The sequence below is a fragment of the Panthera uncia genome (genome assembly GCF_023721935.1).
Source record: "Panthera uncia isolate 11264 chromosome C1 unlocalized genomic scaffold, Puncia_PCG_1.0 HiC_scaffold_3, whole genome shotgun sequence".
Lineage (NCBI taxonomy): Eukaryota > Metazoa > Chordata > Mammalia > Carnivora > Felidae > Panthera > Panthera uncia.
Window position 1 is genome coordinate 55497347 of NW_026057584.1, and position 23456 is coordinate 55520802.

General features: G+C 37.5%; 2 protein-coding genes and 1 pseudogene across 8 annotated transcripts in view; 2 read left to right on the forward strand and 1 right to left on the reverse strand.

Annotated features, from left to right (window-relative positions):
- Positions 1–14202, reverse strand: part of AGPS (alkylglycerone phosphate synthase) — a 218573-nt gene extending 204371 nt beyond the window's left edge. For 5 of the 6 annotated variants that reach the window (XR_007454460.1, XR_007454457.1, XR_007454456.1 and 2 more), the window contains exon 1: positions 13733–14202. Coding sequence is in view for 1 of the 6 variants with exons in the window: in XM_049615961.1 (XP_049471918.1) it covers positions 13733–14163 (431 nt within the window). In the remaining 5 variants the exon portion in view is untranslated. The remainder of the gene's footprint in view (positions 1–13732) is intronic. The other variant, XM_049615961.1, reaches the window with a different exon arrangement.
- The window catches only part of NFE2L2 (NFE2 like bZIP transcription factor 2), a 149131-nt gene continuing 139810 nt past the window's right edge, over positions 14136–23456 (forward strand). For both annotated transcript variants that reach the window (XM_049615962.1, XM_049615963.1), the window contains exon 1: positions 14136–14213. The gene's annotated coding sequence lies outside the window, so the exon portion shown is untranslated. The remainder of the gene's footprint in view (positions 14214–23456) is intronic.
- LOC125912047 (uncharacterized) lies at positions 18437–18603 on the forward strand (annotated as a pseudogene).

Here is a 23456-nt window from a genome sequence, read left to right on the forward strand (position 1 = left end):
ATACCAACATTTTCCTCTTTTTTAAAAAAATTTTTAATGTTTATTTATTTTTGAGAGAAAGAGAGACAGAGCACAAGTTGGAGAGGGGCAAAAAGAGAGGGAGACACAGAATCTGAAGCAGGTTCCAGGCTCAGGGCTCGAACTCACAAACCGTGAGATCATGACCAGAGCCGAAGTCGGATGCTTAACCAGCTGAGCCACTTGCCCCAAAATACCAACATTTTTCAAAGAACTAGAACAAATAATACTAAAACTTGTATGGAACCACAAAGACCCTGAATAGCCAAAGCAATATGAAGAAAGAAGAACAAAGCTGGAGGTATAACAATCCCAGATTACAAGATATACTACAAAGCTGTAGTAATCAAAACACTATGGTACTGGCACAAAAAGAGACATACAGATCAACAGAATAGAGAGCCCAGAAATAAATCCATGCATATATGGTTAATTAATCTATGACAAAAGGGCAAGAATATACAGTGAAGAAAAGACAGTCTCTTCAACAAATGGTGCTAGGAAAACTGAACAGCTACATGTGAAAGAATGAATCTGGACCACTTTCTTACACCATACACAAAAATAAACCCAAAATGGATTAAAGACCTAAAATTCTGACCTGAAACCATAAAACTTCTAGAAGAAAACATATGCAGTAATCTCTTTGTCATTGGCTATAGAATCATTTTTGTAGATACATATCCTCAGGCAAAGGAAAAAAAAAGCAAAATTAAACTATTGTGACTACATCAAAGTAAAAAGCTTTTGCACAGCAAAGGACACTATCAACAAAACAAAATGGCATCTACTGAAGATATTTGCAAATAATATATCCAATAATATCCAAAATATATAAAGAACTTATACAATTCAACATCAACCCACCGCCCCAAATAATCCAATTAAAAAATGGCCAGTGTACCTGAATAAGTATTTTTTCAAAGACATACAGATGGCAAACAGACATGAAAACATGCTCATCATCACTAATCATCAGGGAAATGCAAATCAAAACCACAATGAAATATCACCTTACACCTGTCAGAATAACTAAAATCAAAATACCAAGAATTAATCAATTAATACCAAGAATAATCAGTGTTGGCAAGGATGTGGCAGAAAAGGAACCCTCGAGCACTGTTGGTGGGAATGCAAATTGGTGCAGCACACACTTTGAAAAACAGCATGCAGAGTCTTCAAAAATTTTAAAATAGAATTTCCATATGATCCAGTAATTCTACTACTGTGTATTAACCTAAAGAAACAAAAACACTAATTCTAAAAGATATATGCACCCCCGTTTACTTAAGTATTATTTACAATAGCCAAGATATGGAAGTAACCCAAGTGTCCATCGACAAATAAATGGGTAAAGAAGATGTGGTATATTATTACAATGGAATATTACTCAGCCATAAAAAAGAATGAGATCTTGCTATTTGCAACAACATGGATGGACCTAGAAGGTAAAATGCTAAGTGAAATAAACCAGAGAAAGACAACTACCATATGATTTCACTCATATGTGGAATTTAAGAAATAAAATGAACAAACAAAAGAAAAAGGAGACAAACAAACAAAAACAGACTCTTAAATACAAAGGACAAACTGGTAGTTCCCAGAGGGGAGGTGGGCAGAGGCATGGATAAAATAAAGGGGCTTAAGCTTATATTTATCTTGATGAGCACTGAATAATGTACAGAATTGAATCATTATATTGTACACCTGAAACTAATATAACACTGTGTTAATTATACTTTAATTTTAAAAATATTCATCAACTAGGAAAAGGAAAAAAAAAACTGATGACACAAGGGGAAAGCAAAAGGATAACTCATGGAGTAAGATTCTGGGGAAGGAAGCATCAAAAAAGATGAGCAGATGATCTGGCTGTGACATTTTTCAAAGCATGATAACCAGAGTTAGTTCAGCTCATTTAACTGCCTGGGCAGCTATTTTTGTACTAAGATCACCACCACTCCTTTCCAAGCAACAGCTGATTAGAACAATGTAGGCATGTGCCCCAGTTGTTGGGAACAAGAGGGTTCAACTATTCATTGCTACTGGTTGAACATCCTGGAGGAGTGGGGTTGCCATATTTTACCATTTGGACAGAAGAGCCAAAAAGGCTTGTCTGCTTAAAGAAACATGCAGCAGACACTAGCAAGAAGTGATGCTAGCAAGAAACCTGACGGCTTTCTGGTTTTTAGTTCTAATTTCATCCTGAGGCCAAGCTCCACTCCTGCCCTGGAGTTCTTTGGTGCCCCTGTACTCTTAAATTCCCCCTGTTTTCACTAAGCTCAAATTAATTAATACTTATAAACAAAAGTCCTAATTAACACACATTCTAACAAGAATTCATTCTTAAGAAAGGTTACCATTTGTATAAAATCTAAACATAGGCATAGCAAACTAGAATGTACTTTCTGAAAATAGTAGCAGATGGCAGGTAAGAACTTGGAAATAAAACCAAAATCAGACTAGCAGTCTAATAATTATGTTGTGAAGCTACAAATATTTTGTGAAGACACAGCAAACAAAATACTATCTGGAAAGCAAGACCAATATATAAGAACAAAAGTAGAACCTTTTACTTCAAAAATATAGATTTTTAAATTTTTACTTCAAGAAGAGATTACCATCATGTCAAAACACCAAGACATTCCCAGATAAAAATGTCCAAATAATTGAAAATGTGAAAATGGAGACTGAAGAGTTAGAGGTATTAACTTAAAAGTTCCCCTAATAGTAGTGAAAGCTAATACAGGAGATTTTACTTCAAAAATGAAGCTATTAATTTTCTTTAAAATGCATCAAAAAGGCTCAGTCTGTTGGAACGCCCGACTCTCGATATCAGCTCAGGTCATGATCTCATGGTTGTGCACAGAGCCCCGTGTTAGGCTCTGCGTGGATCTGCTTGAGATTCTCTCCCTCAAAATAAATAAACACTTAAAAAATAAAAACATAAAATGCACCAAAAATAAGACAGAACAATATAGAATGGAGAAAAGGACGAATTAATGGACAGATAGGTGATAAGCAAGTATAGCAAGGCGCTAACAGTAGAATCTAGGTGGTGGGTATGAAATTGTTTATTATAAAATTGAACTTTGTAATGTTTAAATTTTTTTCAAAATAGTATGTTAGAAAAAGAAAACTACTCACATTATAATCCTCAAGGTACATCACATCATGTAGAAAGATATGACCAAACAGCACAAAACATCTGAACAAGCACGCAGTGTACAGTATCTACTTTTAACAGTAAGTGGTTTGAACTGGCACATCTAAGCCAGCCGCCTCAGCTCTCTCCCCTGATCACCTCCAAGGCCCAGGCAAAGTTAAGCAATATTTCCTAGGCTCTCTGTGGTCATGTCTTGGTTTCCCCTTAACAGCTCAGGCCAAAACACCTCATTCCCTTTTATATGAATTATAGGAAAGATGCGTTCCTAAATTGTAAGACATAAATCTGCTCAAACATGATAGTAGTCTTTCTCCTGGGATTCCAATAATTTCCATTTCTTTATTCTTGGTCAAAATTAAATACAAACAAGCAGCTGTCCTTTATTTCTGCCTCTGCCCACTGAGATGAATGAATAATGTATTCCAGTATGCTCTTTAATTCATTAAGCCCTTTTTAAACATATGCCTTAAGGAAATTTTTAGGCTTTTAACTGTAAAAAGTTTATCATAGTATTCTTTATAATAGGGAAAGACTGGAAACAATTAAAAGTGATAATGTACTGATTGAACTTGTAGTACCTACATATCATGCAGTCACTAAAGATGAGGTTGCCCATTAATATTTCTTGACATAGAAAGTTAGTCACGAGATAGTGAAAAATGGTAGTTTCAACACATCATTACAGCATATCTAAAAGATGCCAAGATGCTGTAGTGGTTACCTCTTAATTACTTTTGATGTAAATCTTCATTTTTATTATTATTTTCTGTTTTTTCTTCAATAAAAATGTATAACATTTCAGCATCAATTATTTATCCTCCCATTTTTTTTTTTTAATGGTAAAATAACTGCCAGATATCCTGCTACCAGAGTAAGACTTTTAAAAGCTATCCAGGTAGCTGAAGGTCCCCATCATCACTACAGCCAAAATTTTATTGTCCACATTCTCTTATTATAATCATCTGATTCAGTTCTCATCCAAATGCTCTCATCAATGTTTTTACCTTGAGGTTTAAGAATTTTCACATAGCATCGTAACATAGAACAGTACGCCTCAACCCTTCTCATCTATGTTTCTTTGAAATGACAATGCCCTTCCACTGCTGTACCAGTCTTCATTCCCCTCCCATGCCTCTGCTATAGCACTTAGCACCCTGCAGTAACAGAAGACAAATCAGTCTTCCTTAGTAGACCTACAAGTCTCATAAGGCAAAAACTATGTGCTAATCCTCCCCAGTGCTTAGCACATAGAAAACACTGAATAAATTGCCAACAAACTTGGGTAGATGAAGTTTCAAACAGGAGAGAAGATGCCAAGAGGGTATCTAGCTGATTTAAATGAATTAAAGTCTCCAGGCCTAGATACTATATTGCATGAAACTTAATGATTTTAGAGTTACAATTCATAATATGAGAAATCATGGGGAAGAGGCAACAGACAATAGCCCAATATCACCTCTTCTCAAAAATAAGAGAGGGGCTCCTTGGAGGTTCAATTGCTCACGTGTCTGATTTGGGCTCGGGTCATGATCTCACAGTTCGTGAGTTCAAGCCCTGTGTCAGGCTCTGTGTTGACAGTACAGAACTTGCTTTGGATTCTCTGTCTCCCTCTCTTTCTGCCCCTCCCCTACCTGCACTCTCTCTCAAATAAATAAGCATTAAGAAAAAACTATTTAAAAATAAAAATAAAAGATCCCCAAAACACACAGACCCTGAAGCCTGGTGTCAAACAAGCAAGGATCTTCCAGAGAGTGGCAAAAGAAAAGTTGTGGAAGCTAGAAAATGTAGCATGGATAAGAGACCTTAATTAAAACATGAGACAGGTGAATGAGAAGCTGAGATTTCAAAGGTACACAGTTTAAACTGTGGGGATGGGGGGGATTATGAATTGACTCCAGCTACACTTGCCACTCTCCTAACACAACAAACATGTACCTCCCCTTCACGTATTTGCACACACTATCCCTGTGCCTGGAATGCTCATCCACTAGACATCCATACAGCTCAACACTCATCTTCAAATATTTGTTTAAATGTCATGTTTTCCAGTAATATTCTACTTAAAATGTGAACCCTACTTCTTTACTGTTCTTTGTCTTTTTTCCATAGCATTTATCATTTTCTAACACTTAATAATTGACTTATTTATTATGGGTAGTTAATTATCCGTTTCACCCATTAGAATGTAAGCTCTATGAGAGAAGGGATCTTTGTTCATTTTGTTAACTGAAGTAGCCAAAGCACCTTGAATACAGCAGCCAATAAAAATTTGTTAAATGCACAAAATGTATGTGAGAAAGATTGCGAAGAAAAAATGACCAGGATTGGTGATATCAGCACAGTATCAAGGAAAAAGCTCTAGACTTGAGATAATAGATCTAGATTCAAATCTAGGTTCTGCCACTTACTAACCAGCTAGCTAGCAAGTGACTATTTTCTGGCAAACATCTACGAACTTCAGTTACTAATCTGTAAAATGAGTGGTTGTGAAGATCAGATGAGATAAGTATAAACGGAAACAAAGTAACTACAGAATTAATTACTTGAACAAACTAATTCAAAAGGGAGTTCTATCTTCAAAGAAAAAAATGAAAAGAAGTCCAAGAGCAAGGGCTGAAGAATGTGACCATGGGACTAATACCAACACTAAGAGAAGTAAGAAAACTCAGAAAAGTAACTTCATTTGGAAATGAGAAAGGGCAGATAATGAGTTAGATTTCAATCTACAGCTGTGCTATTCAACATGGTATATATAACTAGTCACATGTGCCTATTTAAATTTAATTAAAATGTAATAAAATTTAAAATTCAGCTACTTGGTCAAAATGGCCGTATTTTAAGTGCTTAATGGCCACATGTGGTTGGTAGCTACCAATATTGGACAGCAGTTTACAGAAGATTTCCATCATCACAGAAAGCTCTAGTGCAGTGCTGATTTATAAACTTTGAGTTGACACAATAGAATTCAAGTGAGTGTCATTTTAATATTCCTGATTCTGAATTCCTGGAAAGTTCAGGATGAAGAAATGCAAAACCAACCACATAAATAATCTGAGTAGGGATTGTAAACTGTGAATATAACAAATGAAATTATTCATATTATTTGATTACAAGGTCCTGGAATACATGAACACTCCCCAGTTGATGGTATGAGGTCACTGATATGGCAACTAAAAATAGAGTTTGGAGAGGCCCAATGAAGTTGCCGACAAGAATTTGGTCAGCATCTTGGCTCAAATCTCTGGTTAGTAAATTCAGATATGCCACCAAGGGCAAATACTACATGCAATACAATAGTTTTCTTAGTGAGTGATAAGATACCCAGAGCTCCAAATCTCATCCAAGAAGCAAAACTCCTTGTCAAAAGTAACTGCAGTTAAGCTAGAATGGTAGCAGACTTCCTTAATGAGTACACATATTTCAACTATAAAAAGATCTAGAATTAAATATACAAATTCTTAAGAAGGAAATCAAAGTCAGATGTTAATGTTTTTGTTTTAAGAAAGCTATGCAAAAATTGATCTTTTATATACTTACAAAATTTAAGAGGATCTGTCTTATGACTGGCTTGTAACAAATTTAAAATGTGTAACTAAGTTACAGATTTAGGCTTGTGATTTTAAGCTGAAATCTTTTTTTTTTTTTTTTAAGTTTATTTATTTAAGAGAAAAAGAGAGAACACAAGCAGGGGAGGGGCAGAGAGAGAATCCCAAGAAGGCTCTGCACGATCAGCACAGGGCCTGACACAGGACTCAAACTCATGAACCATGAGATCATGACCTGAGCTGAAATCAAGAACGGGACGCTTGGGGCGCCTGGGTGGCTCAGTCGGTTGGGCGGCCAACTTCGGCTCAGGTCATGATCTTGCGGTCCGTGAGTTCGAGCCCCGCGTCAGGCTCTGTGCTGACCGCTCAGAGCCTGGAGCCTATTTTGGATTCTGTGTCTCCCTCTCTCTCTGACCCTCCCCCGTTCATGCTCTGTCTCTCTCTGTCTCAAAAATAAATAAACGTTAAAAAAAAAAAAAAAAAAAAAAGAACTGGACGCTTTACCGACTGAGCCACCCAGGTGCCCCTAAGCTGAAATCTTGTAAGTTCATAAATAATATTTGAACACTGCAAAGACTTACACGTCATGGTATTTAAAAAGTCAATTTAATGTTTACATGAATGATTTAGTACCTAGAAGCATTCTATTACCTCAGACAAGGGAAATACTTAAGAAAATTGAACATATTATATACTAAATGCTATTTTAATTATTTTAGCCTATTTCTGTACAGCAATATCTATAAAAATACTAGTTAGATATGCACTCCATATTAAAATCAATAAATAACTGTTCAGACCTAAAACTAGCAACCACCTAAATGTTCATCCTTAACAGAATGGATAAACTGTGGTATATATCCACCCAATGAAATACTATTCTGCAAGAAGGATGAAAAAAATACAACTACACGTAACATGGATGAGTATTACAAATATGATGATGAGGGAAAGAAGACATACACAAAAGAATACACACTGCATGATCCCATTACTATGAAGCTCAAAACAAGCAAATATAAACTTCAGTCAAGGGAGTGGTTATCCTGGTGGGAGGAGGCATTGGAAAGGCACGTGAAGAAGTATTTTGGGGACTGGTAATGCAGTTTCTTAATCCAAATACTGATAAGATGGATGTGTTCACTTTGTGGAAAGCTGAAAACTTATGATTTTCACATTTACTTTTTTAATAAATTATATAATAGTTCAATAAAGTTTTGAAAAAGTGAGTATGTATACAAACACTTATAACTATCCAAGTGAGATTGTAATCATGAACCACCCCAAATTATCCCAGGACTATCAGTGCCATGTACACTATACTTTCCGAACACTAACATATCAAAGAAAGAAGAGGGGAAAGGAAGGGCATGTCCCAGGAATAGCAATAATTCCGGGGTGTAGCTAGAGTACATAGTAGATAGCAAGGAAATAAGGGGCCTAGAAAGCCTGATTTGCTCTCCTGGAGGACGTTAGACAATGGGGATGAAACATGCAAATGATAGAGGTAGAAGACTTTTTACCTACTACAAAGTTTTCAGCCCTTTCCCTTAATTTCTCCAAAAATATACCAGCAATACCTCCATTCTCTGACATCCAGTTTCCAATCTGGAGGGACTTCAGGTTGGCCACCTCTCCCCAACCATCACACAGTCATCCCTTCCCATGGGAGGAGTGATTTACTTCATTAGTAACTTCTGAGAACAGGCACCAAGTACCTGGAATCAGCCTTTTCTCTCTCCTTAGAATCCATCTATAGAGTGGTTATACTCCAGTCTCTATCAGGGCCATGCATAAGGCTTACTGGAGCTGGCTCTGCCCTCCCAGGGGAGGCCTTCTGTGGTTCAGCACTACCTGTCACTGAGTCTATCCAATTCAGGGTAATTATTAAGTACTTCAAATCTCAGCCACATTCTTCAGCCAGCTTTATTTGTAATAAAGCTGACATTTTTACCTCCATCTATCTATATTCTGTGTCTTCTCAACAGATTCTGAATTTGGATGTGAGACAGTGACATAATTAAATATGACTCCTAAAGCCCAACAAATAAATAGAGTACTAATGAGGGGAGTGTGATTAGTACTTTATGTCAAAAGAATAAACTCTACTCAGGATACTTTGTTTGGGTTTAGAGTTGAATTAACATACTAATCTGTCCAACAACAGAAATTATCTTCTTAATAATAAGAAAACAAAATTGACAGGAGTAATATTTGCTTAGTACTTGCTTTTAAAGTGTTCCATAAAATATCTCCTCTGACTACAAGAGCACTCCATTTCTCTGCAGCCTAAAAATAGATCACTTATTTTATTTCTAGATATTTTTATTAAGTGACTGGGGTAGGTGGCTTTATACTAAGTAACTTCCTGACATAAAGAAATCTATTTGCAGAAAATGTGGTCTATCCCAAAATTATACTTGCCGCCTAAGAGAAGTTTCTCTTTTATTCTCAACATTGTTTTCTCCTACAAATCAAACAGCAAAATTCACTCACAGAAGGAAATAGGTTGGTCTATTTTTTAAACCATGCATTACATTTTCTTAAATTATGAATTGCATTTTGATAGGATCAATATTTTATAATTCATTAAGTACAATATAAACTAATGCCTTAACTATATGACACTGTATTTGATCATGATCTCTTTAATCACAAAAGGTTGAAACCTGGCATGACAAAATGTTCTTAGGAAACATTTAGAAGAGGTTAACTCAGCCTTTTTCCTTCTGGAAAGCACCTACCAAGGCTTCTGGTAGATGTTAAATAATACATTATTTTTTAAACAACTGTGTTTATAAATGGCAGTATAAGTAAATTAAACAATTAGTAGCATTCTTAATCAGATCTTCTTTTGATCTGAACAGAAGAATTTATAACCTCTGTAAAAATTGCCAACAGTTCTGACTAACCCAAACCACAACTGGGAAAGCCGTTAACAGTGAGGACAAACGGATGTCACAAGGGATTTTTTCTTCTCTTTTTCGTAGCATTACAATAGCTTTTTTAAAAACTGAAAAAATCCAAAACCAAGGCATAAAAATGTCACACACTTAATTGGTATTTACAATGATTTTTAAGAATCTAAAACTGCATCCAGTAACAAGACCAAAAAGAATTTGTTCATGGAGTAGCGTGCACTTAAAAACAGAAGGTCCAAAAGTAAACCATCACTCTCAAAACTCTGCTCAGTAATTTCAAATAATAAGCGTATATGTTCCCAGATAGAAGCAATCAGAACCAACTCGCAGGAGACTAATGTGACAAGTACAACAGGTTGCGATCTTAAATATCCACATTTGTCAGGACTCTTATCATCCCTTTTCGATCTTCATCGGAAAGATCGAAGATCTCTTCATTGGAGATCTTCGGTCTCCAAATTCCCCTGGGATATAGTCACATAATGTTAAGTATCCCCTGATGCACTAATTTCCAAAACTCAGATCCATCCTCCCTTCTCTATTCTCACGGCCACCATCTCAGTTTAATACTTCATTATTTCTCATCTGTACTGCTACAACGGCTCCCTAACTGGTCTTCCTATGTACATCCTTATCTTTCTTCAATCCATTCTTAATACTGCAGCTGGATGCAAACCCAAACCCAATCTAGTTGAATCTCTTCCCAGCTTAACTGCCTCAAGGGTTTGCCATTACCTAAACCCCCTTCGCTGCTTCATTTTTCTTCATTACATTTATCACCATCTGACATACCATATTACTTGTTTGTTTTGCTATCCCTGCTCCAACTAAAATATAAGTCCATACGGGCAGAGTTTTTGTTCGCTGCTATGTTGCACAGTAAGCACTGAAATATTCACACATGAGTGAATACGTGAATGAATTAACTGACTGATGACCTACAGGCCAAAGTCTTCCATGACCTGCCAGCGCCTTCCTCTGTTTACTTCAATCCCACCTCTACAATATGAATTGTTTAGTTACCTAAATACAATACGCACTTTCATGCCCCTTGCTTTGCCATATGCTATTCCTTTTGCTTGGAATTCTCTTCACCATCCAATCAACCTGCTATACTATCAACCGTATTTTAAAACCGTCTCCAGAAAGCTTCCCCTGACCCCATGGATAGTTGCTCTTCCTTTCCTTTGTGTTATATCTGTACCTGTATTTATAGCAGCTCTATTCAAAATGTACTAGAATGTGTATCTCCCTTACTATTGTGAATTCTTTGAGGCCAAGGATTATTATTCATCTCTCTACTTTCAGTGTCTAGGACAATACTTGTCATAAAGCAAGTATTATATAAACATTAAATAAATTAACATATGCATGAGTATCCTGTAAAGGAAATGAAAACATGAAGTTTCAAGAAGTCACTCATCCAATTCCATGATGGCAACCAGTCATAAGATAGAAGAATTACAACCAAGGACATCATCTAAGGTAATCAGAGAGAAGGAGTTACACAAATAACATCACCAAATGCTTTCAAAATAAGTGACATACAGTCACACTCATACTTTATTAGATTTACATGCTGGCTCTTTGCTCCATTTATCTTCCCTTTAGACTCAGCTTTGCTGCTGGCAAACTGAGGCCCACCTAAGCAGGAGGGAGTAGAAGGGAGACCTTGGTTCCCCATTAACAATACATTAAGTAGATCACTCTTCGAGGGAGCTTTTGATGTTCCATTTAATGAAAGTTTTTATGTTCCCTCATATATTGAGTCAAACTTCAGAACAGTTATACAGGACTAGATTTTACCACTAGCCACACCTAAGTCTGAACCAAACCTATGCCAACAAGAGGTTACAGGTGTGTCTTCTAAGGAGTAGTCACAGACCAGTCACCTTTAGCCATGGGAACCCTCATTTGTTAGGCCAGTGTGCCTTATAAACACTACTATTTTTCTCTGACTGCTGCAGACCAAGGCCCCTAAATCCAACTATGAGGAACACCTGACCTACCTACTTAGTTCTAAGAATGTGAACATCATATCAATGTACAGAAACATACAAAGGAAGCCATTGTTACATACATGAAGCCATTTAGGAAGAAAAAAGTTTTAAAACCAATGACGGCTAATACATCAAGTGAAGCCTGATGCCAGGATGGGATCCTTGATTCCTCCCTTCCCCCACTATTCAGTAACCAAGTTATAAAAAACTTACGTCCTAAAATTTTTTTAACAGGCTTGCCTACTCCCAATATTATGCCTTAGTTCAGAATCACAGTAATTCTCATCAGAATAATAGTCTCCTAATTTGTCTCCTTGTCTTTGGACTTCATGAAAATTGCATCTACCATTTCATTTGGTGAAGGGTTATATAACCGACAGTGCACTAAGCACTTGATCACTTAACTCTGTATTTTTGAATTCTCACAGCAATAGTGCAAAACAGGAATTACTGTCCTCATTTTCACAAAGGACTGATGCTCTAAGAAAGGTGAAGTGATTTGTCCAATGTCATGCAACTGGAATTATGTAGTGGAAATTCAAACTCAGGTCTTCCTTTCCAGATATTACATGCTAAACTGCTTAACCTTCTTCAATTCAGCCCCCAATGTGACCTTTCTAAAATGTAAATGCATTCAAGTTTTCCCCACATAAAATCCTGCAAACAAGACTGGCCACCAGCCCTCTTCCTCTATCATTCTCACCCCGTCCTACCATACTGAACTCCCAACAGTTCTCTAATCTGTCTTTCACTGCTTTACCTGTGAACACACTATTTTTCTCCCAAGAACACTTTTCTCCTTTGGCGGGTTACTCCTAACCCAAACTTCAAGATTTACTCAATTCTTACTCTGGGAAGCCCCCTCCCCTTTACAAATACATACCTAAAACTAGGTTAACTGACCATTTGCTATGGTTATCAGCTAAATATCTTATCACAGGCTATTAGTTCCTTAAATAAATACTGTATTTTGCATGTAGCAGAGGAAGGGCTCATGAATGTGGAATTAGTGAATGAATTCACCATAAATAGTGAAGGTTAAGAACTTAGCCCTAAAGTTAATATGATGTGCTTTGGAATTCTAACCTGTACATCTGCAGCAGGCTTCTAAATCTGTTTTATTTCTTCATCTGTAGATAACTGCACCTACCTCAGACTTTGGAAAGGAGTAAAAGAAATAACTGACTTAACATGGTTTCTGGCACATTGACAGAACACATTAAACATCAGCAACACTTTTTTTCACTCTCGAAGTTCATCCACCTGACAAAGCCACATCTCAAAAAAGTTTTTCCTAGTAGCTTCCATCAGCACTTAAGATTTCTCCAAAAAACAGGAAGTCAAGATCTCCTAAAAACATCCTCATCCGCAGGCAAGGGTCTTTCAGCTTCTAGTTACACCAGAGCTCAGTAGCTAGCACCACCGCCTAAATCAGTAACTAGTGTCAAGTTTTTTGTTTCTTACCCATCCCTTTCCCTCATCAAAGTCAAAGACCATGCCCCTGAACAAGCAGAATCACTAACTAGTGTCAAGTCTTTTGCTTCTTACCCATCCCTTTCCTCCCTCAAACTCAAAGACCATGCCCCTGAGCAAGTGGAAACCTGCCCCTTGCAAACCGGTCAGCACCTTCTAAAAACCATCACTTCTCCCCGCACCGCATTGAGACTTGCGTAAATTAGAAGAGATTCATCATCTAGTACAAACTCAAATCTTGGAAGATCATAATAGAATCCTTTCTATCCAATGGAAGACCTTATCTCCCAAGTATTAATTCAAGATAATGAATTCCTAGCATTCAATAAGAATCCAAGAAAAATGGTCCCCTTAAAGTCTTCCCCAGTGAGAGTTCTTCATATTTGTTATTCTCAAATAGTGACCAAAACCCACCATTCCATCCCTCCCCCTTCCTGCCAGGGTCCAGGGTCTCGTCCACTCCCTCCAGAGATGGGTCTTCACTTTCAGCGAACAGGGTGCCTTTCTCCCACCCGTGTCACTTCCCTTTCCACCTTGCCCATGTCCTCCCGCAGCACAGGCCTGGCCTGGTCCCCCGCCGCCAACCAGCGCCACAGAGCCGCTACTCACCGTTTCTTGGGGATGGTGCCCGACTCCTGCGCGGCGGGAGTGGCAGTGGGAGCCGCCGTGGCCGCCGACGCGGCTCTCCGCGCTTTGCACTCATTGGTACTCACAGCCTCCTGGGGCCGGCCCAGCAGATGACCGGAGAGAACCCGGAGCCTCCGCCTGGCACGGTCTCGATCCGGGTCCGGGTCTCGGTCCCGGTCCGCTGCAGAACAGCAGCCTGTGCCCACGCCCGTCCCGCCAGCTGCAGCCGCCGCCTCCGCCATGGCTTCCGCCTTGTGCCGCCGCCCGGGACCGCTGGGCGCGGGTGAAAGGTCAGTTAGAGCGGCGGCCCGGCGCGACCATTCGCTGCGGCGCATCCCGGCAGCCACCGCGGCGACTGGGCGGCGGGTGCCATGCGCCGGGAGCTTCACATTCTCTGCTCCCGCCCACCACATCCGCCCGCCCTCCGCGGTCACGCCTGGGACGGCGAGCACCTGCCAAGCAGGTGAGTTTGAGCTGCACCCGGATTGGCTCAGACTTAGCTGGGCTGGACCAAAATCCCAACCACAAGTGTCCGCGAGGTGTCCAGATACCCTGGGTGGTGTCGTTGGGTGTCCCCTTGGCCTCTGGAGTAGGTTTCTGGGGCAGACGCCTAGGACCAGGGTGCTGCTGGACCCGACAACTTAAGCAGGGCCATCCTTTTCCTGAAGGAGCTCCTGCTGCTCCCCTATGTTCCCCTCCCAGCAGCGTCACTAAAATAACTTGAAACTGACTCGTTGTCTGTAACCATTTGAGAAAATAGCTATCATTTTCTCATCGCCTACTTCGCGCCTGGAGATTCTCATGTAATTTCCATTTTACAGTTGAAAAAACTGAGGCTCAGAGACATGAACTTGCCTGAGGGCGTAAAGCTGAGTTGCAACGGAGATTCTCTTTCATTACTGAATGCTACTCCCTTATTTACCTTATTGGAAGCAAAGTTTTTTATGGCTACAGATAGAATTACCTAACAGTTGTTCTTAGAACTTCTCGCTTGTCTACAAATTAACTTTATGGAGAATGGCACTTGGTGAAAATAGGAGGATCTCAAAAGGCAATGCTCCACAACCATCTTCAGCCAGTGGATTAGGTAGACTTTTTATAAGGCACCTTAAAGACCTAACCATAGAAATAAAATACCTTATTGCATAATGTGCAGTTCAAAAATGAGTCTTGGGAACGGTAAGAAAAAGGGTTGTCATAAGCTTTCCAAGCCCAATAAAGTCACCTTCTTTCCAAATAATCACCTTTATAACACAGACTCTATGAAAGACATTCCAGGAGTTAATTTGACTAATACAAAAGAACTATTTAATAGTTCTGAAAAATTCAGGCAACAATGAGAAGGACTTGATTTGAATGCCAGCTTTCCAGATCTTAAGAGATAGTTCAGCATTAAATATCCAGTCTAGCTCTAGAATCACTGAGCCCCACTCTTGTGTAGCTGCTACTTTTCTCCATTGGCTATTTCAGATTGGATTAGGAGCTAAGAAAACAGAAAGGAGGAGTAAATTGCTGAGTGCCTGAAAGAGAAAGCCTCCTGAAGTCTGAGAGTTTAGCCACTTTAATCCTCAAGCTTCTTACACCTTTTTTAGATGTTACTAGAACAGCGTTGAAATACCAACTAGCACATTTGCTTGCAATCGCAAAATTCATATTTTTCTTGCCAAAATGCTATTATAAGCAACAACTTTCTCAGAATTGTTTTAGAATGAGACTGGTCTATTAATTTTTGCTTGACTCCCAGAGAGCTTAGCCTAACACTAGTGAGTAGTTAACTGACTTCTTCAGTGTTGTCCAAATTAAAATATGAATATGCTTCTCACCAACTCTCAGGAGGCAAAATTTATAAATTTTGCACATATCAACAGAATAACGAAAAGCCTTTTCTCCTGGGTGATGAAAAGGTTGATGTAAATCAAAATTATATACCAGTGGAAAAACTGATTTTTTTTTCAAATATGTATACAGTAATGAAATACAGGCAGTAACAGCGTTTGTTAAGAGCCTATTATGTACCTAATTCATTACTATGTGCTATGAGATGGAAAGTATGTAAGTCAATGCCTCATCTACATGGCATAACCAGGCTGATTAGGAGTTGGGATATATGTGGGGGGGCACTATATTATACTGTTGGATGAAATAAGTGTGATGTGGGTGACCTTGGTGAAGTATTTCCTACCCCACCCCCACCCCCTCTCCTTACAAGAGCAAAGGCCAAGCAGAGTGTCTTGAAATTTATTTTAAGGAAGGAATGCTTCACATGAAGTGTGGTCCATTGAGATGTTTGTGATTCCCACATAAAGCAAAACTTCAGTGAGTATAACATTCAGGAGGGCCATCTCAACACACCTGTTCCTTCTGAGTCCTGACTTAGTCCTTAATAACATGGATCCCAATGGAGAGCAGACCACATGAGCATGGTGAACCCAAGAACATGAGGAATTTTAAATGGAATGACTTATATTTGCATTTATGACATCTCTTCCAATATGAGGAAGAAAAAAAGTCTAAATAGGACAGATTAGCATCTGAAACATGCACCATATTTCTTTACTGCACTGATTCCCATTACTTCCCTACAGAGCTGCTAAGTTATCCCCAAATTAAGGAATTCTTGCATTTTATACATTTTTATTATAAAATATAACAGACAAGTGAACCAAAGCATAAATTATCACAGATTGATCACCCATGTAACTTCCATCTAGTTCAAGAAACAACTTTTCCAGTATCCTGGAAATCCCTGTTATGCCCTCTCTCAATCTCTTTACCCTCCCTACCTGCCAGAGGTAGGCACCATCCTGAATTTTATAATATACATTTCCTTGTTTTTCTTATGGTTCTAACAATTAAGCATACATCCCTTACTTGTTTTTTGAATTTGTATAATCTTACGGTATGTTCTCTTGTGTCTGGTTTCTTTCACTCAACATTCTGTTTGTAATATTCATCCACATTGTGTGTAGTTGTAGTGCATTCATTTTCTTTGCCACATAGTATTCCTTTAAATATATATACCAGAGTTTATAATTAATGGACATTCAAGATGTTTCCAGTTTGGGACTATTGTGAATAAGGTTGCTATGAACACTTTTGCATATGTCTCTAGGTGAACATGTAGAAGAATTTCTGTTAAGTATCCATTTAAGAGTAGTATTACTAGGTCACCAAGTATACATTTGTTTAATAGATAATGAAATGACAACTGTATTCCAAAGAGATTGTACAAAATCTACCACAGCAGCATATGAGAATTGCCATTTTCTACTATATACTCTTGTCAGTATAGTTTTAGCTATTATATAGTATTATCTTAATTGTGGTTCTGATTTACATCTTTCTGATTACTAATGAGATCAAGGGTGTTTTCTATATGTTTGTTGACCATTTGGATATCATTGTTTGTGAATGTGTAATGAAGATACATCTCCAAAGTTGCCTTTTAGAAGCCTTATTATTTTTCCTTTCACATTTACGCCTATAGTTTACCTGGAATTGATTTTTATTTATGAGGTAGAGATCAGGTTTCATACTCCATATGAGTAGCCAACTGGTTTAGCACCACTTGTTGAAAAGTGTTCTACATTAACCATCTTTGTCATAAGTCAGATGTCCATATAACGTTAGTCTATTTCTGGGCTCTGTATTTTATTCCATTGATGTATTTATCTTATGCTAGTATCACACTGTCTTAACTATCATATATTCTTTTAGATCTTCTACATAAGATTATATCATTTGTTAATGACAATAGTTGATTTATTTCCAATCATCATACCTTATATTTCTTTGTCTTGCCTTACACCAGCTGATTAGGACCTCAAGTACAATGTTGAATAGAAGTTGTGAAAGTAGCATCCTTATCTTGTTCCTCATTTCAAAGGAAAATCTCTCAACATTTCACTATTGTTCAAAGTGGGTTGCTGGTTTTTCTTTTTTTTCTTTTTAACCTTTTAGCAGATTAAGGAATTCCTTTTCAAATCCTAGTTTGTTGCGAGTTTTTATCATGGATGGATATTGAGTTTTGTCAGACGTTTTTTTCTGCATCTGTTGAGATGATCAAATGATTTTTCTCTTTTATTCTGTTAGTATAGTAAATTACATGGATAGGTTTCCACTGTCAACCAACCTTGCAGTGCTAGCATAAGTCCAATCTAGTCATGAAGTATAGCCCTTTTTATATATTACTGAATACTGAATACAATTTTGTTGAAATTTTGTATATAGTAAGGTTGGTCTATTATTCTTCTAATAGGAACAGGTCAGCTTTTGCTGGCCTCGTGAAACCAGGCTCCTTTGTTTTATAAGTCTCAGGAAGAGTTTGTGTAAAATTGGTCATTATTTTTCTTAAATGTTCATTAGAATTCACCAAAGAAATGGTCTGAACCTAGAGCTTTCTTTATGGGAAGGTTTTTATTTATAGACTAAATAGTTTAATGTTATTCATATTTTCTGGTTCTACTTGTTTCAGTTTTTGACAGTGTTTTTGTAGGAAATTATCTGCTTCATTTACTTTTTCAAAGGTATTGACATAAAGTTTTTATAGAATGTCCTATTACCATTTTAATGGCTGTAAGATCTTTAGTAATGTCCCACTTTTCATTCCCAACATTAGTTATTCTACTCTTTTTTTTTTATCAGTTTGCCAGACAGTTATCAGTTTTATTACCTTTTTAAAGAACCAACTTTACACGGTGGCAGCATCGTAGCCAATGAAGTTTATCCACGGTGTGATTATTGCTCATTGAAAATTTTTCCCAATACTTTTTTAAGGGGCCAACTTTTGACTTTGTTGATCCTATCATATGTATGCTTTCTCTTTCATTAATTTCTGCAAATATTCCTTCTTGTTTCCTATCCTCCACCTTTTATTTTTCAACGTTTATTTATTTTTGGGACACAGAGAGACAGAGCATGAACGGGGGAGGGACAGAGAGAGAGGGAGACACAGAATCGGAAACAGGCTCCAGGCTCTGAGCCATCAGCCCAGAGCCTGACGCGGGGCTCGAACTCACGGACCGTGAGATCGTGACCTGGCTGAAGTCGGACGCTTAACCGACTGCGCCACCCAGGCGCCCCTCCACCTTTTATTTTTTAAATTTCTTGAAATGAATGCCCTACTCCTTGATTTTTCACCTTTTTTGTATGTTTTCAGATATATATGTGTTTAGAGCTATGAATTTTTCTCTAAGTAATTAATTTCATTCATGTTTTCATAACAGTATTTTCATTATTATTTTGTTTCAAGTAGTTTTTATTTGTCTTTGAAAAGAATGATTTGTATTTGCTCTTGTTTTGGGGTACTTGTTTCCCAAATACAAATTTGACCTAATCATTTGTATTGTTCAAATCTTTGATATTCTAACTGGTATTTTGTCTACTTATTTTTATCAGTTATTGAAGTATGTTAAAATCTTCCACCATTATTATGGATTTATCTAATTATCCTTCTACTGCTGCTAATCTTTGCTTTCTGTACTTTAAAACTATATATTAGACATGTCAAAATTATATTTTCCTGATGAATTGAACCTTTTATAATTATCAGATATCCCTTTTTGTTTCTAATAATGATTTTTGTCTTAACTTTAGTTACATTAGCATGTGTTGTGGTTCTATCCTTTAACTTTTTTTAAAGTTTATTTATTCATTTTGAGAGAGAGAGAGAGAGACAGAGTGCATGAGAGAGAGAGAGGAGAGAGAGAGAGAGAGAGAGAGAGAGCATGAATGGAGGAGGGGCAGAAAGACAGAAAGAGAGAATTCCAAGCAGGCCCCGCACTGTCAGCATGGAGCCCAATGCAGGGCTCGAACCCACAAACTGTGAGATCATGACCTGAGCCGAAACCAAAAGCCGGACACTTAAAGAACTGAGCTACCCAGGTGCCCCCCTATCCTTTAACTTTTAATCTTTCTGTATCTATATATATTTAAATATGTCTTCTGTAAACAGCTTAGGTGATTTCTTTTAAGCAGTCTGAGTATAAAATATTGGGTCACTTAGCCTATTTAAGTTTAATTGACTTACTAATATATTTGGTATAATGGCTGAGAGCACTAGCCTCACTGCCAGACAGACTTGAATTTGAATATTGGCTCTATCATTGAGCAGATATGTTGTCTTGAGCTTGTCATATTAAAGTCTCTGGGCTTGGCTACTCATCTAATAAAACTGGAATGGTAATGACTACTTCCCAGGGGAATTAAAGGATTAATGAGCAAAAATATAGTGAATTTTAATTGCTATTATAGAAGTGAAAGATAGGCTGGTATAAGGATGACAGTCTTCCTAAAAAATACAATAGGTGTGAAAGGAAGAAAAAATAAGGTTGAATGGGTAATGTAAGACCAAATCATCAGAGCATTGAAAACTTAGTGGAAGAGGGGCACCTGGGTGGCAAACGTAGTGGAAGAGGGGCACCTGGGTGGCTCAGTCAGTTGACCATCCGACTTCAGCTCAGGTTGTGATCTCATGGCTCACGAGTTTGAGCCCCATGTCGGGCTCTGTGCTGACAGCTCAGAGCCTGTAGCCTGCTTCGGATTCAGTGTCTCCCTCTCTCTCTGCCCCTCCCCTGGCTCGCACTCTGTCTCTCTCAAAAATAAATAAAACATAAAAAAAAAAATTAAAAAAAAAAGAAAAGAAAACTTAGTGGAAGATAAACACTTGATCTGGTGAGAGCTATTATAAGTTCTTGAGCAGGGGATTAGCATGGGAAAGTCTACTACTTTGGAATTCATTCTCAAGTGGAAGTCAGCCTACTGGGTATACCTGAAGACCTGTTGGCAGTTGTAAGAAATGTACCAGCAAATGATGAAGACCTAAAGAACTACAAAAGAGGTTAACAATGTTTCTGAATGACAGGAAAGCATTGGGCTATGGTTAGCTGACTGCTCCATTAAAGGAGACTGACTTAGCTCAGGAAGTGACAATATTTAATGTGAAATAGGCTTCCAGTGGTTCCATGTATGTTGCAATACTTTTCAGGATGTCACAATCTCATTAAACAGGTTAAGGAGAAACTGACTTAACTAGCCAAGTCATTAGGGTAGAGTTGAAAGTACTTTATATTCTCTTACTCCTCTGAATGAATGAAGTTATTTATCTTACTGTGCAATCTAAAATTCTATTTCTTGATTTCTTCATATTACAGGTAGGAGTAATTTTTAACCTGCGTACCTCTCAGATTTGTTGTAAAATAATAAGTGTGCAAACATTTTGGAAACCAAAGTCAAAATTACTTTAAAATAATTATTTTCTTTGGCTGAATGGGTGACAGGCAATAAGGAAGGCACTTGTTGGGATGAGCACTGGGTATTATATATAAGTGATGAATCACTAAATTCTACTCCTGAAACCATTATTATTGTACTATATATTAACTACCTTGGATTTAATTTTTTTAATTGGCAAAACATAAGTAAATGAATAAAATAATTATTTTCTTGGGTACATATAAAATTAAAATCTGATAGTTATCAATTAATGCTCTAAAGCAGTAAACTTTTTTTTTCCAATATATGAAATTTATTGTCAAATTGGTTTCCATACAACACCCAGTGCTCATCCCAAAAGGTGCCCTCCCCAACACCCATCCCCCACCCTCCCCTCCCTCCCACCCCCCATCAACCCTCAGTTTGTTCTCAGTTTTTAACAGTCTCTTATGCTTTGGCTCTCTCCCACTCTAACCTCTTTTTTTTTTTTTTTCCTTCCCCTCCCCCATGGGTTTCTGTTAAGTTTCTCAGGATCCACATAAGAGTGAAACCATATGGTATCTTTCTCTGCATGGCTTATTTCACTTAGCATCACACTCTCCAGTTCCATCCACGTTGCTACAAAAGGCCATATTTCATTCTTTCTCATTGCCACGTAGTATTCCATTGTGTATATAAACCACAATTTCTTTATCCATTCATCAGTTGATGGACATTTAGGCTCTTTCCATAATTTGGCTATTGTTGAGAGTAAAGCAGTAAACTTTTAAAATTTTAAGTTTTTAGGTAAAGTATCTAGGATTTTTTTATGATCTTTAAAATTGATATCCCCCCAAGAGTTTTTGTTTATATGTATATTTTTAAATGTTTATTTATTTTTGAGAGAGAGAGCAAGCAAACACAAGCAGGGGAGGGGCAGACAGAGAGAGGGAGACACAGAATCCGAAGCAGGCTCCAGACTGTCAGCACAGAGCCTGATGTGAGGCTTGAACTCATGAACTGTAAGATCATGACCTGAGCCAAAGTCGGACTTAACCAACTGAGCTACCCAGGTGCCCCTTGTGTTTATATTTATATCTACCTACCTATCTACTTATACCATATTAGATATTACAATTGAAAAAATATTTAAAATATTGATTATTTTATGATAAACCAATATGTATGAGTCTAAATGAAATTCTTTTATTAAAAATAACTGTATTTCCCAGAAAAAAAACCTGAGAAGAATGGCATTCCTTTACATTTTTGCAAATTTCTTTAATACCTAGCTTAATAGAAGACAGCTGGATTTTCCTATCTGCTTCTGAATTCGATCCATTGAGATATCCTATGCCATGTAATTATTGGAAAACTCTACCGTTGTGAGAGAGTGAGAGTGAAAAAGACAAATAACATCTTAGTCTTACTATGAAAATAGTTTTGGCCCTGCAAGTGTTTCAGGGACTCACAAGGGTTTCCAGACCACATCTTAAGAACTGCTGTTCTGAAGTACAGTATTTCTATAGATGTCTGCTAAAATCTTTGCTGGGTAAGCCCTAGACAACTGGATGTGAGAAGTAGTTCTATTGCCATAAAGTAATATGCAGTGCCACTGTTGGTAAAACAAAGTTGTCAAAAATATTTAAGTCATAATTTTATATTTTGATACATTCCATATGAAATATATATTTTTAAATTTTATACAATAACATTTTGAAAGTGATTCCTACATTTTAAAATCAAATTTTGACATCCAATTCATGTGTGAGCAGAAACTTATTTCTGATGGGGCACCTGGGTGGCTCAGTCAGTTAAGTGTCCAACTCTTGATTTGGGCTCAGGTCATGATCTCATGGTTCGTGAGTTTGAGCCTCACATCCAGCTCTGTGCTGATAGTGTGGAGCCTGCTTAGGATTCTGTCTCCTTCTCCCTTTGCCCCTCCCCCACTTGCTCTTTGTATCTTTCTCAAAAATAAATAAAAATAAAACTTAAACCGAATTCTTATAACCGGGGTAAATTAATTTAATGTGACTTTGTGACTAATGTGATTTATTAGTTAATCATTAATTTGATTAATTAAATTATTGATTTACCTTGTAAATTCAGGCTCAATCCTAATTTTAGGCTTACGCAGTTATTTTGATCATTGCATTTAGATCAGTAGTAAGGGTGTCCTGGGCCTGTTGTTCCTAAGGTATTTTTTTTCTAAAGCTGCAGGGATCATAGCTTGGAAATTGGAAATTGTTGATTTGCAAATTCTAGCATTTGACCTTTTCATACTTCCACGTTTCTTAAGCCTTTCTCATTAGCCCATTTGTGTGTATGAACAATAGCAGTTAAGCACCCAGGAGCAAGAGATATTATCAAAGGAAAGTATTTTCTGTTGTAATTCAGGTACGGTGGGAATTGTTTTTTTTTCCATTGCTCAAATATATTCTTTGGGGATAAAGAAATGAAGTAAGTCTTTGAGTGCACTAACATCCTCCAGAACCCCAAAGAGAGCCAGGTTTGA